Here is a 10523-nt window from a genome sequence, read left to right on the forward strand (position 1 = left end):
CCTCACCTGTGTACACATGCCTGCCTTTCACAGCAAACAAGGCCCCCTTAGTGAGGCTGGGAAGGACAGCTTCTCCACACAGGTGACTGACTGATAGGTCTTCAAAAGCTCTCTGTCCAGCCCTCTCATTCAGCAACTCTCCGGTGCCCTTTTGTCTGGGCCCTTGAGAGCCAGTCATGGTCATGAACAATTCCAAGTTATAAATGAAAAGGATCTCCCCCATTAACTAGTTTAACTTAACAGAAGCTCCAGAGCACACCCAGCTTGATCTTGAGCTCCTCAAGAGCAGACGCTATATGGCCGATAACTGTAATCCCAGCACCCACTACAAAGTGTTGCAAAAAGTTGATGCTCAATAAAAGTTTAAAGAGACTTGTTTCACTTAGCCCATTCACTCTTCTGTGAGGGCAATCATTTCTTGAGATCCAGGTGAGTAAGGGGGTCCAACTCAGACATCAGTTACATCTTTTCTTCTTTCATTGCTTAGGGCCCCCATTTGTTTCAGGAATTTTCTGGTCCTCACTCTTCAGAGTTTCAACCATGGCCTGGACCCTGGCATTGTCATGAGGATCCAAAGTGTATAGACCCAGCAATGAAATCGTTTGGAACTGGGCTTTGATTGGAGCATTTCCTGGTTATTTTCCACGTAGACAGGATACGCCTTGCTTATCCAGGAAACAGCTAAGTATCAGGAAAAGGACAAGGTGCTGTGAGTACAAAGATAAATCCAAAACACGGCCTTAAGTACCAGTTTGTGTGTGCACACTGTGTCTTTGGGTCTTTTAAAATTTTTTTTAAAATATCAATGACAATTTGTAATCAGAGATTCCACTTCTACTCTACCAGCTCCCAATACCTGTTTATAACTTTTTCTTTTAAGTATTTTACTTCCAGTTAGTTAACATATGTTGTTATGATGAGTTTCCAGTGTACAACATGATTCAACCCTTCCATACATAGCCCTGTGCTCATCAAGAGAAGTGCACTCTTTAAAGCCCATCTCTGCTTCTACCTTTAAAGTGGATGTGCCAATAAGTGATGAGAAGTTGCCTGCTTAAGTAATAAAGAATAAGAGTTGCCAAGAAAATTCAGGCAGGTTTTCTCCTGAGAACCCTGTATCTGCAGCCTGGAGCCGGGAGAGGTCGCTCATCGTACAGGAAACTGCGTATGCGTGCCCTGCCCTGCGCTAAAATAGGCCACAGAACTAGTCGTGACTGACCTCATATGCTGCTGAGTTTAACACTGAAAACTGGCAAATGAATAGCATTAGGTCCGGTGCTATTACCCGGAAGGAACAAGGCTCGCTGTGAAAAGCCTGTAGTCACGCAGAGAGGAAGCGTGAGACTGCGGGGTTCCTTGGGACCCCAGCAGACCCTGGGGGGGCGGGGGCAGGGGGGGTCTTCATTCGGGATTCTCAACCCTTCCACCTGTCCTGGGACTGACTCCTGGGAATGATTCCACTCTGCCCGGAAGGAACCAGAAAAACCCACCAAGCAGAAAAAAAAAAACAAAAAAAAACCCCACTAGCTCTCCGAAAGCCAACCTCCGATTGGCACGGGATGTCTCGATTCCTATCTGTGATTGGCTGCGATCCCGGCCTTGCTCGCCGCTCATTGGCTCCGGTCAGGTGGGCGGAGCCTGAAGCCGTGAGGGAGAGGTCGAGGAGCTGGCCGCTTTGGGGCCTTCATCTCCGCGGGGGGTAAGTCCAGCAGCTCTTGACGCTGGGGGCACTCAGCCGCAGGAACCTGGCGTCTACTCTTTCAGTTTCCGCCTCGGGGCCCTGGTCCCGGCTGAGGAGGGAGGTGGGTGACAGCTATTCCTGTTCTGAAGTCAGCGGTCCTGCAAGCTCACCTTATTCTGTCCCCACCCGTGCACACATCCCGCGGGCCCTGCCCTGCATGGTGTACCCAGGAGGTTACCATCCCCCTCCGCTCCCGAAACCCCGGGGTCACCGCCTCCCTCGCTCTCTCTCCGCTCTGGTCCCTCCTCTCAAGGTTTTTCCACACTCAGCTCTCCGCCCTCAAATATCTTTCCCAGATTGCCCCACCCCCACCCCAGCAAGGGCAAGGTCGAAGCAATTAAATGTTTAATAATTTAAGTTTTGTCAAAGTACTTTATGTATAGTACAAAATCAAAAAACTGGTCTTACATGGAAGAGCAATAGCTGCCTGTCCTTGTCCTTCTTACAGAGGCCACCGCTTTCAACTTTTTCATATTTAGATCTTAATAATTCTGTGAAATCTTAAGATATACTGTGCCGCTTTTCTTGATTTATCATTTTGATATTTTTTTTACCTTACCTCCCTCCTGCCACCATCTTCTGAGTTTTCGATTTTTATTTGCATTCTCCTGTTGATCTTTGTCGCTTTAAATCATAGATATCAACTACCCCTGTGTCCACTTCAGGTGGTAGCTCTTGGTGCCCCTCTGTATTAGATAGGTGAGGACATTCCACTTTGAACCTACTATATGAACACTAATTCTTTCATATTCAAAAAATGTTTGAGGCAACTCTTCTTGATATTGGGAATATAGTAGTGAACAAAATGAGAGAATATCTCTATCCTCATGAAACTTCTATTGTGGGAAGTAATAATAAACATATGTTTATTATTATATGTGTCTGTATATAAAATGATGTTAAGAGCAGGATCACGGAGAAGTCATTTCAAGCTACAAAAATCTCAGGAACCCAAGTGGAGTAGAATAAATGGACATGGGGTCTTCAGGAAAGTGTGGAAGTTTCTCCCTTTGCTTCACTGGGCACACTTGCTGTTTCAGGAGTGAAGAGGGAGATTCCTATTGGACTGGTGGTAGGGAACTAGGAGAGGCTCTTGGTGGGTTAGTGATTTCACAAAACTAGGTTTTAGGATACTGATCGCTGGTTTGGCAGTGAGAGTGGGAGGTGGAAAGTCAGGAGGCAGGGAGGTCAGTAAGAAGGCACGACCTGCCGCTGGCCTGTAACAGAGAGCCCTGCAAAATTTACTCACTGCTCCAGATTCTTCAGGAAGCCTTCTGGACTACTCTAAACCACGGTGATTTCTCTCTCTTCAAATTTTATTCTAGCTTGAAGCTAGAGATGTTAAGTAATTTGTGGAAGATAGAATGGTGGAGCCCAGGCCCAAGCATCTGTAAAAGGAGAACAGCAAAATAATGGTTTCTATTTAGGGTTGTGATATAAACGGAGGTAATCTGTGTAAAGTGCCCAGAACAGTGCCTGGTGCATACTGTAAGTGCTTAAGGAGTGTTTGCTATTATTATGACTGTATGATATGCTCTCAGTTACCTGACAAATTATAAAAGCATTTTGTGTATTGGTGCTATTTCCTGTGCCTAGCTGGTTTATTTGTTCAACAAATATTTGTTCAACAATAACAGCACGGCAGACACTGTTTAGGTGCTGAGGATACAGCTGTGACCAAGACTAACACAGCTCTTCCCTGTATAGATTGTAGCCAGGAGCAAACACTTTGAAAGCGAAAAAATAAATATTGCCTATTGAGCCAAGACCCTGCCATTGACCATTCAAGTTCCATACTCATATCTGTCCCTGGCAAAAATCTCAGGTTTCTTGCTGGGGTAGTGACTTCATCAGTGTGGGTTTGACTGTCATCAGATAACCGGTGTTTTTATCTTCCAATGGCTGTTATTTCATCTGTGCTTCTGAACATATCACTGAAGGCTGAGGAAAGTGTCTTGGCATCTTAGTGAATGCTAGTGCTGGAGAAATGGGCAGAGCTTTAGAAGGTGTGGAGAAAGTATTGGTGGTTCCCTTATACTTTACACTTAAGTGTGCAACACTAAACAAACTAAGCATATAGGCAACGAGCATCTCGTAATATTACTGTTTCTGCACGTATAAACATACTATAGAGTAAGGCTAAGGGTATTGCTGGCCTTATTTTGGATACTGAAACATCACATTTTTGTGAGACCTTTGCCAAGCTCAAGAGAAACAATGCTGATTTCGAGACTGTGATTGAAGTAAAATGGAACTGATCTGGTAACAAACTCAGAGGAGGGTTGATCAAGTGAATAAAAACTGAAAACTCCCAATATCTACTCACTTAGCACCCCAGCTGTCTCTACCATGGTATGAAGAATGCAACTCAGTCAGAACTTCAGTTGGGAAGGCCAACACTTCTTAAACAGGGTCAATAAAGGGTCCAAAGGAGAAAGTTGGTTTTTTCCAATCACTAATTATCCTTTTTGCTGATCCCTTTGCTCTTCAACAAAACATTTTTATCCCGTTTGGTTTTTTTTTTTCTTTTCTTTTCAGCCTCAAATACCTCTTCCTGGTTTTATTCTATTCCTCTTCTCTCCCTGATGAGGGAGTGAGAAGGAGCCATGGATCCTACAACATTGGTGGAAGCCATCGTGGAAGAAGTGGCCTGTCCCATCTGCATGACCTTTCTGATGGAGCCTGTGAGCATCGACTGTGGCCACAGCTTCTGCCACGGCTGTCTCTCTGGACTCTGGGAGGTGCCGGGAGAATCCCAGAACTGGGGTTACACCTGTCCCCTCTGCCGGGCTCCTGTCCAGCCCAGGAACCTGCGGCCTAATTGGCAGCTGGCCAATGTTGTAGAAAAAGTTCGTCTGCTAGGGCTGCATCCAGGAATGGGGCTAAAGGGGGATGTGTGCGAGCTTCACAGGGAACAGCTAAAGATGTTCTGCAAAGAGGATGGCGTGATCCTGTGTGAGGCCTGCAGCCAGTCCCCCGAGCATGAGGACCACAGTGTTGTGCCCATGGAGGATGTCACCTGGGAGTATAAGGTGGGAGATGGAGGCCAGCCACCCTAGTCCCTCCCCTGCCCCAGTCTTGGCTATCTCTAGGTCAAAGACTTGACCAGGAGCCCCAGAGACTAAATGAGAGCTGATTCTTTTGGCTCCTGATAGCCACTGATCCTGGCGACCAAATACAGTGAGCCACACCTCTCCTTGCATTTCATTCCCTCCCGCTTCCACACCCCATTCCGTAGCCCAACATGGCTTAATGCCTAGCCCAAACATCCTTTCCTTACTGAGAATTTGAAGGAGACCAGTTTGGTTTGGCTGAGGTTCTGAGTGCCTTGAATGAGCTCTGGCATGAGGTTGGTCAAGGCCATACGGCAAAATCTGCAAACTCCTCCTAGGAATGCCACAAATAGTCAGTCCTTTGTCCTTTATCTACGAAACTGAGGTTTAGAAATTCAGATCATGATAATTGATTTTAGAGCTGGGAGGCTGAATCATTTAGGATTGAGTGGAGATTATCTAATCTAACATTATAAGGTGTCTCTGACTTTAGGTTAATTAGTCAAAGGAAGATCAAAGGCTGGGACTTCAATCTTCTTGCTCTTCATCCAGTGTTCTTTCTCCTTTCTCTACTCTTTTTTTGGGAGAGGTCATCTCTGTTACACTCCTTTTCTATAGTCCCTCCATCAACTTCCAGCTCCTTGCTCTTTTCTCAGATGTCCATGCTGACCTATCTTTATCAGGTTCATTGTCCCAGTGATTTCGTGATCCACTGATCTAGTACCGATCTTACTTCTCTTTCTTGAAGTTGAGTTTAGAATATGAGTGTAAGACAAATCCCCCGAATTAGGTGTTTTTCTATGCAAAATGATTTCTGAAAAATTAGAAGTAATTACTAACTCCTTTTATTTTGAGTTTTAAAATAGGGAGGCAGTGAGATATCGACAGAGCAGTTAGAGAGCTGGGTTAAATCCCAGGCTAGCCATTTACTGCTGAATGACCCTGGAGAGTTCAGTCGCTGAGCCTCAATTTTCTTATCTACAAAACAGCGATAATACTCAAGGGTTTTCAGCACTAAATGTAGGTTTAGTCCTGAAGTCACATGTGGCACCTGGAAAATCTTTAATATAATGGTTAATATGCTTTCCAGAAGTGATCTCTTGTAGTAGTATTCTAGGATAGTGCTTCTTACTTTTAATACGCATGTGAACAATTCAGGTTCTAATTCGGTAGGTCTGAGGGGAGGCCGGGATTCTGCATTTCTAGCAAGCTCCCTGGTAATGTGGAGGCTGCTAACCCACATGGACAATTCTCTGAATAACAAGGCTGTAAGAGGCTGTAGGATAACAAGGCAGATAAGGATACAAATAGTCATGGATAGGAACATCCAAGGCTGGAAATGGACCTTTTCTTCTACTTTACAGAAACTTAGAAACTGTGGCAGTAAAATTGTCAGAGCGATGCCTTGGATGTCAGCTGGGCAGGAATCACTGCCCCCCCTCCCCCAACCCCCAGCCACTCCCCCAGGCACTCCCTTTACCTCCACCATTCATTCTGCCTGCTGAGGGACACTTGTTTTCCTGCCAATGCAAGGAAGCCTCGTTGACAACCTAGGCTCCCTGAAGTGTCCTCATGAGGTTTGTATTTCTTTCAGTGGAAACTCCATGAGGCTCTAGAGCATCTAAGGAAAGAGCAAGATGAGGCCTGGAAGCTGGAAGTTGGTGAGAGGAAGCGAACCGCCAGCTGGAAGGCAGGTTGCCACCCGGGGAGGGGAAACTATGTGGTCCCTGTGTTGTCCGGGAGCTGGCCCACGGCAGCCTCCTCATTTGTGTGACGTGGGATGCAGCATTCAAGTCAGAGACCCTGGGATCCTCCAGCCAGCATTCCCTACCAAGTGTGTGGCCTCAACAGGCCATGCACCCACTCAATTCCAGTTCCTTGATAGTGATAAAGGGATGACCTCTGGGTTTGAGTCCTCACATGTGAGAAAGGAAAACTACATATTTCAGATATACGTTAGTTCACATTGGTAAGATTTATATAATGCTTAGTAATACATACTTTCTGTTTCACTTTTCCCAGTAAGAGCATAGTCACCAAAAGTTAAGTTACTAGAATATTGGAAAACCATCCCTGTAAGAAATTTGAGAACCATCAACTGCCAAACCGTCAGAGCTTTTGATCTGCAGAAGGTAACAATGAACCAATCTAAAAGAGCATATTGAATTGACATAATATCAATAGGGAACAACACTAACCGTGTAAATTCACACTGCTGTAGAGGCCTAAGTGTAATCCTCCTGGTCATTATTCTGAAAGTAGAATATATTATTCTGAATATAGAAAAGAGTCTAGTGCATATAGTACCAAGATAATATCCTGGGCCCTACGAAGGTCAAGAAGAGTAGGAATAGGGACCCAGAAACATGTACTCTGGAGCTCTGGGAACAGAGAGGTAGGAGAATCAGTATCCTTTATCTCAGCTTCTACAGTGCCTGATAACACGGTTGGTACCAGCAATTCCAGAGTATGTGTGTCTGCATGTGCCAGTGCCCTCAGTCCTGGACGGCCCTTACAAAGAAGTAGCAGTACTGATTTCTGGTACCGGCTCTGCAGATCCAGGTAGAAACCCGAAAGCAAAGTATCATGTGGGAGTTTGAGAAATATCGGCGATTACTAAAGAAAAAACAGCCACCAGGCCGGCAACTGGAGGTGGAAGCAGCCGCAGCTCTGGCCAGCCTAGAGCAAGAAGAAGGGGAGACCATGCAAAAACTGGAGCAGAATCGTAATGAGCTCATGCAGCAGAGCCGGGTGCTATGGGGGATGATTGCAGAACTGGAAGAGAGGTCTCAGAGGCCTGTCCGCTGGATGCTGCAGGTAAGTGTCGGGTTTTCCTGGGAACTCCAAATGAGAGCTAAAGATGGCATGGGACTCCGGGAGAGAATTAGCTAGTCTTCACCAGGACCTGCCAGACATTGATTCCATATACCTTCTCCCCTCTGCTAATGCCTGCTGCTTTACCCTTGGCATAGCCTTTTGTCACGTTGCAGGTGGGGCAGCACTCAGACAGCTCTGGCTTCCTCCCAGTCCCTCCCCTCTGGCCTGAGAGTCAAGGTGGAGCCTGAAGTCAACCAGTCCAGCCTTGCTGTCCTTAGAGAAACTCCCTCCTGGAGCTCCATGTTATCTGGTCCCTCCAAGGAATAACACATACTCATGTGCTGCTTTTTTTTTTTTCTCCTTCTAGGGTATTCAGGAAATCTTAAGCAGGTATGTTTATATCTTCAGAGCCCCGAGGAAGCCCTGTAAAGGATAGTGGGACCTGGCCAGAGGCAGAAGTAGGCAAGGGACTCCATACCCACAGAAGAATGGCTGCTGGTCCATAATCATCTTCCCTTGTATTTGCTAAAGAAACTTTGTTCATCAGCCTTCCTTCTTTGTAGTCAATCAAATGCATTTCCAGTAGTACCAATAAGAATTTCAGGTAAGCTTATAAAATATGTAGTCTTAAGTAGATTGCCCAAGAAGGGAAAAATGATGTCTCCATTGGTCCTCCAGCCGGCGTATTAGCCATCCTCCATAGTGGCACACTGTTCCCTCTCCCAGGGCCCATTGCACATCTGACCCTCCCCCAGCACATGCATGTGAATGCATGTGTCATCTCTGTGCCACAGTCCAGTCTGTTTATGCTTAGGCAAATAATCATCACATCTCTGCTTTGCATGGTGTTGCAGGGGAGGGGCATCCTACTGACTGTCCCTGGCCAAGCCCCCTTCCTGTAGTAAGGGGAGGCCCAGAGGGCAGAGCCGGGACTTCTGGTCCCAAGGGTTACCACTTCCCTGCCAGGAGCAAGTCTTGGAGCCTGCAGCGACCAGAACCAGTCTCCCTGGAGCTGAACACAGAATGCCGTGTGCTGGGGCTAAGAGAGATTTTGAAGACATATGCAGGTAATGAATACTAGGAGAGGTTATGATGGGCAGTGGGAGGGACCCCTCCTAGAGAAAGAAAATGGTTCAGTGACCTCTGGATGCCCCAGCTAGCCTGAGTCCCACCCATCTTTGGGAAACCCGTGGCTGTGTTCATCAGAGAGAGAACACCCATGCCCTGTGCTCTGTGTCAGTGTCACCAACTTTTTCCCCAGCTGATGTGTGCCTGGATCCAGACACTGCTTATTCCCGCCTCATTGTGTCCGAGGACAGAAAATGTGTGCGCTATGGAGACACCAAGCAGAAATTGCCCGACAATCCTGAGAGATTTTACCGCTACAATATCGTCCTGGGCAGCCAGTGCATCTCCTCAGGCCGGCACTACTGGGAGGTGGAAGTGGGAGACAGGTCAGAATGGGGCCTGGGAGTGTGCAAAGAAAATGTAGACCGGAAAGAGGTGGTCTATTTATCCCCCCACTACGGATTCTGGGTGATAAGGCTGCGGAAGGGAAATGAGTACCGAGCAGGCACTGATGAATACCCTCTCCTGTCCTTGCTGGTCCCTCCCCGCCGGGTGGGGGTCTTCCTGGATTATGAGGCCCATGATATCTCTTTCTACAATGTGACTGACAGTGGCTCCCACATTTTCACGTTCCCCCACTATCCCTTCCCTGGGCGTCTCCTGCCCTACTTTAGTCCTTGCTATAGCATCTGCGCTAACAACACAGCTCCTCTGGCCATCTGTTCCCTGGATGAGGAGGACTGACTGAGCCACCATCCTAGCCAGAGGCCTTGGAGTTTTGCTTGGCCTGCAGGGGTCTTGGTGGGCCTGGCCACTGACAGGGGTTCCCTTAAACTAAGCTGAGCTTAGGAACCAAGGAGTCCTCTGCCTGACTCAGTGGTCTGTTGCTACTGGGCCAAAGTCACTCATCTGAAAAAGCTGAGGCTCAGTTAAGTGAGCACCACACTCCTGTGAGGGAAGCATGATGTGGCTAAGGGTGAGGATCAGAGCAATTGTAAGATAACTGGTTGGTGTCAGAGTCAGGACTTTGTCCTGTCTGTAGCTCATGCTGCTCTCTCCTGGTCCCTGTTGGTGCCATAATTAAGTGAGTGAGGATGAAGAAGTAGATCCAGCATTCAGGAAACCCTCTGTACAGGGTTTACCAAAAAGCCAAAAGACAATTGTCCATATTCAGAGCTGTTTGCTGTGCTGATACCATTAGAGGATGCTTTGCCTGACATTTGCTCTACTGAGCAACCCATATTTGACCCCCGCTCTCTGACCTCCTAACTAGAGAAATGCATTGCAACATTGCCCAGGCCACACCTCTCTGAGCATAAATTGGGAAACTCCCTGTATCTCAGACTCTAAGGAGACCTAGGTTCTGGTCCTGCCCTATTCTCTGAGTGTCAGGATCAGAAAACCTGTGAGCCTTGTTTTTATTTTCACTTTATGGTTGGAGAAACTGAAATGGCCTTAATGCAGCAAGTTCTCACAAAACTGTTGAAAGAAGATTGTAAAGATTATAAAGTATCTCTCACATTTGAATGAAACAGGATTGACAGACTCACTTCTCAGGTCACATGTCTGCATTTCATTCATTACATTTGGGTCTGAAACATCCCACATGTCTGAAAGATTGTAAGTGTCCTCAATGGGAAAATGGGTATAGTAATTGCATACTCCCCTACCTCACAGGATTGTTGTGAAGATCTCAGATCCATCCTTTACTTTTGTTCCTTTCTCAGGGACAGAGGAAGGCAAGCCATAGATTTCACCGGTAGTAGCCTTCCTGCCTTACTGTCTTAACAGCCAGCATTTTACAGCAGTGTATTTGTTCCTTAGAGCTTCTCCTGACAACCTCA

The 10523-nt window shown here is 46.7% G+C and overlaps 1 protein-coding gene across 4 annotated transcripts; it reads left to right on the top strand.

Moving 5' to 3' along the window:
* The first annotated feature begins 1598 nt into the window (after window positions 1-1598).
* TRIM68 (tripartite motif containing 68) lies at window positions 1599-10228 on the top strand. Of its 4 annotated transcripts, none has more exons than XM_029915154.1 (7): window positions 1599-1699; window positions 4280-4773; window positions 6389-6484; window positions 7351-7611; window positions 7979-8001; window positions 8578-8678; window positions 8873-10228. In XM_029915154.1, the coding sequence occupies exons 2-7, from the start codon at window positions 4348-4350 to the stop codon at window positions 9421-9423; spliced, it is 1458 nt and encodes a 485-aa protein (XP_029771014.1). In that variant the 5' UTR covers window positions 1599-1699; window positions 4280-4347; the 3' UTR covers window positions 9424-10228. The 4 variants fall into 4 exon arrangements, with proteins under 4 accessions (XP_029771014.1, XP_029771016.1, XP_029771015.1 ...); XM_029915155.1 differs by lacking the exon at window positions 1599-1699 and adding an exon at window positions 1784-1802; XM_029915156.1 differs by lacking the exon at window positions 6389-6484 and having other exon boundaries at window positions 4279-4773.
* Window positions 10229-10523: the final 295 nt, after the last annotated feature.

This window comes from Suricata suricatta, chromosome 11 (genome assembly GCF_006229205.1).
Source record: "Suricata suricatta isolate VVHF042 chromosome 11, meerkat_22Aug2017_6uvM2_HiC, whole genome shotgun sequence".
In the NCBI taxonomy this organism is placed as follows: domain Eukaryota; kingdom Metazoa; phylum Chordata; class Mammalia; order Carnivora; family Herpestidae; genus Suricata; species Suricata suricatta.

Coding starts and splice junctions, on each gene's coding strand:
- TRIM68 (XM_029915154.1), top strand. CDS start 4,348: ATGGATCCTACAACATTGGTGGAAGCCATCGTGGAAGAAGTGGCCTGT. Junction 8,002..8,577: donor ATTCAGGAAATCTTAAGCAG/GTATGTTTATAT, acceptor CTTCCCTGCCAG/GAGCAAGTCTTGGAGCCTGC. Junction 8,679..8,872: donor GATTTTGAAGACATATGCAG/GTAATGAATACT, acceptor CTTTTTCCCCAG/CTGATGTGTGCCTGGATCCA.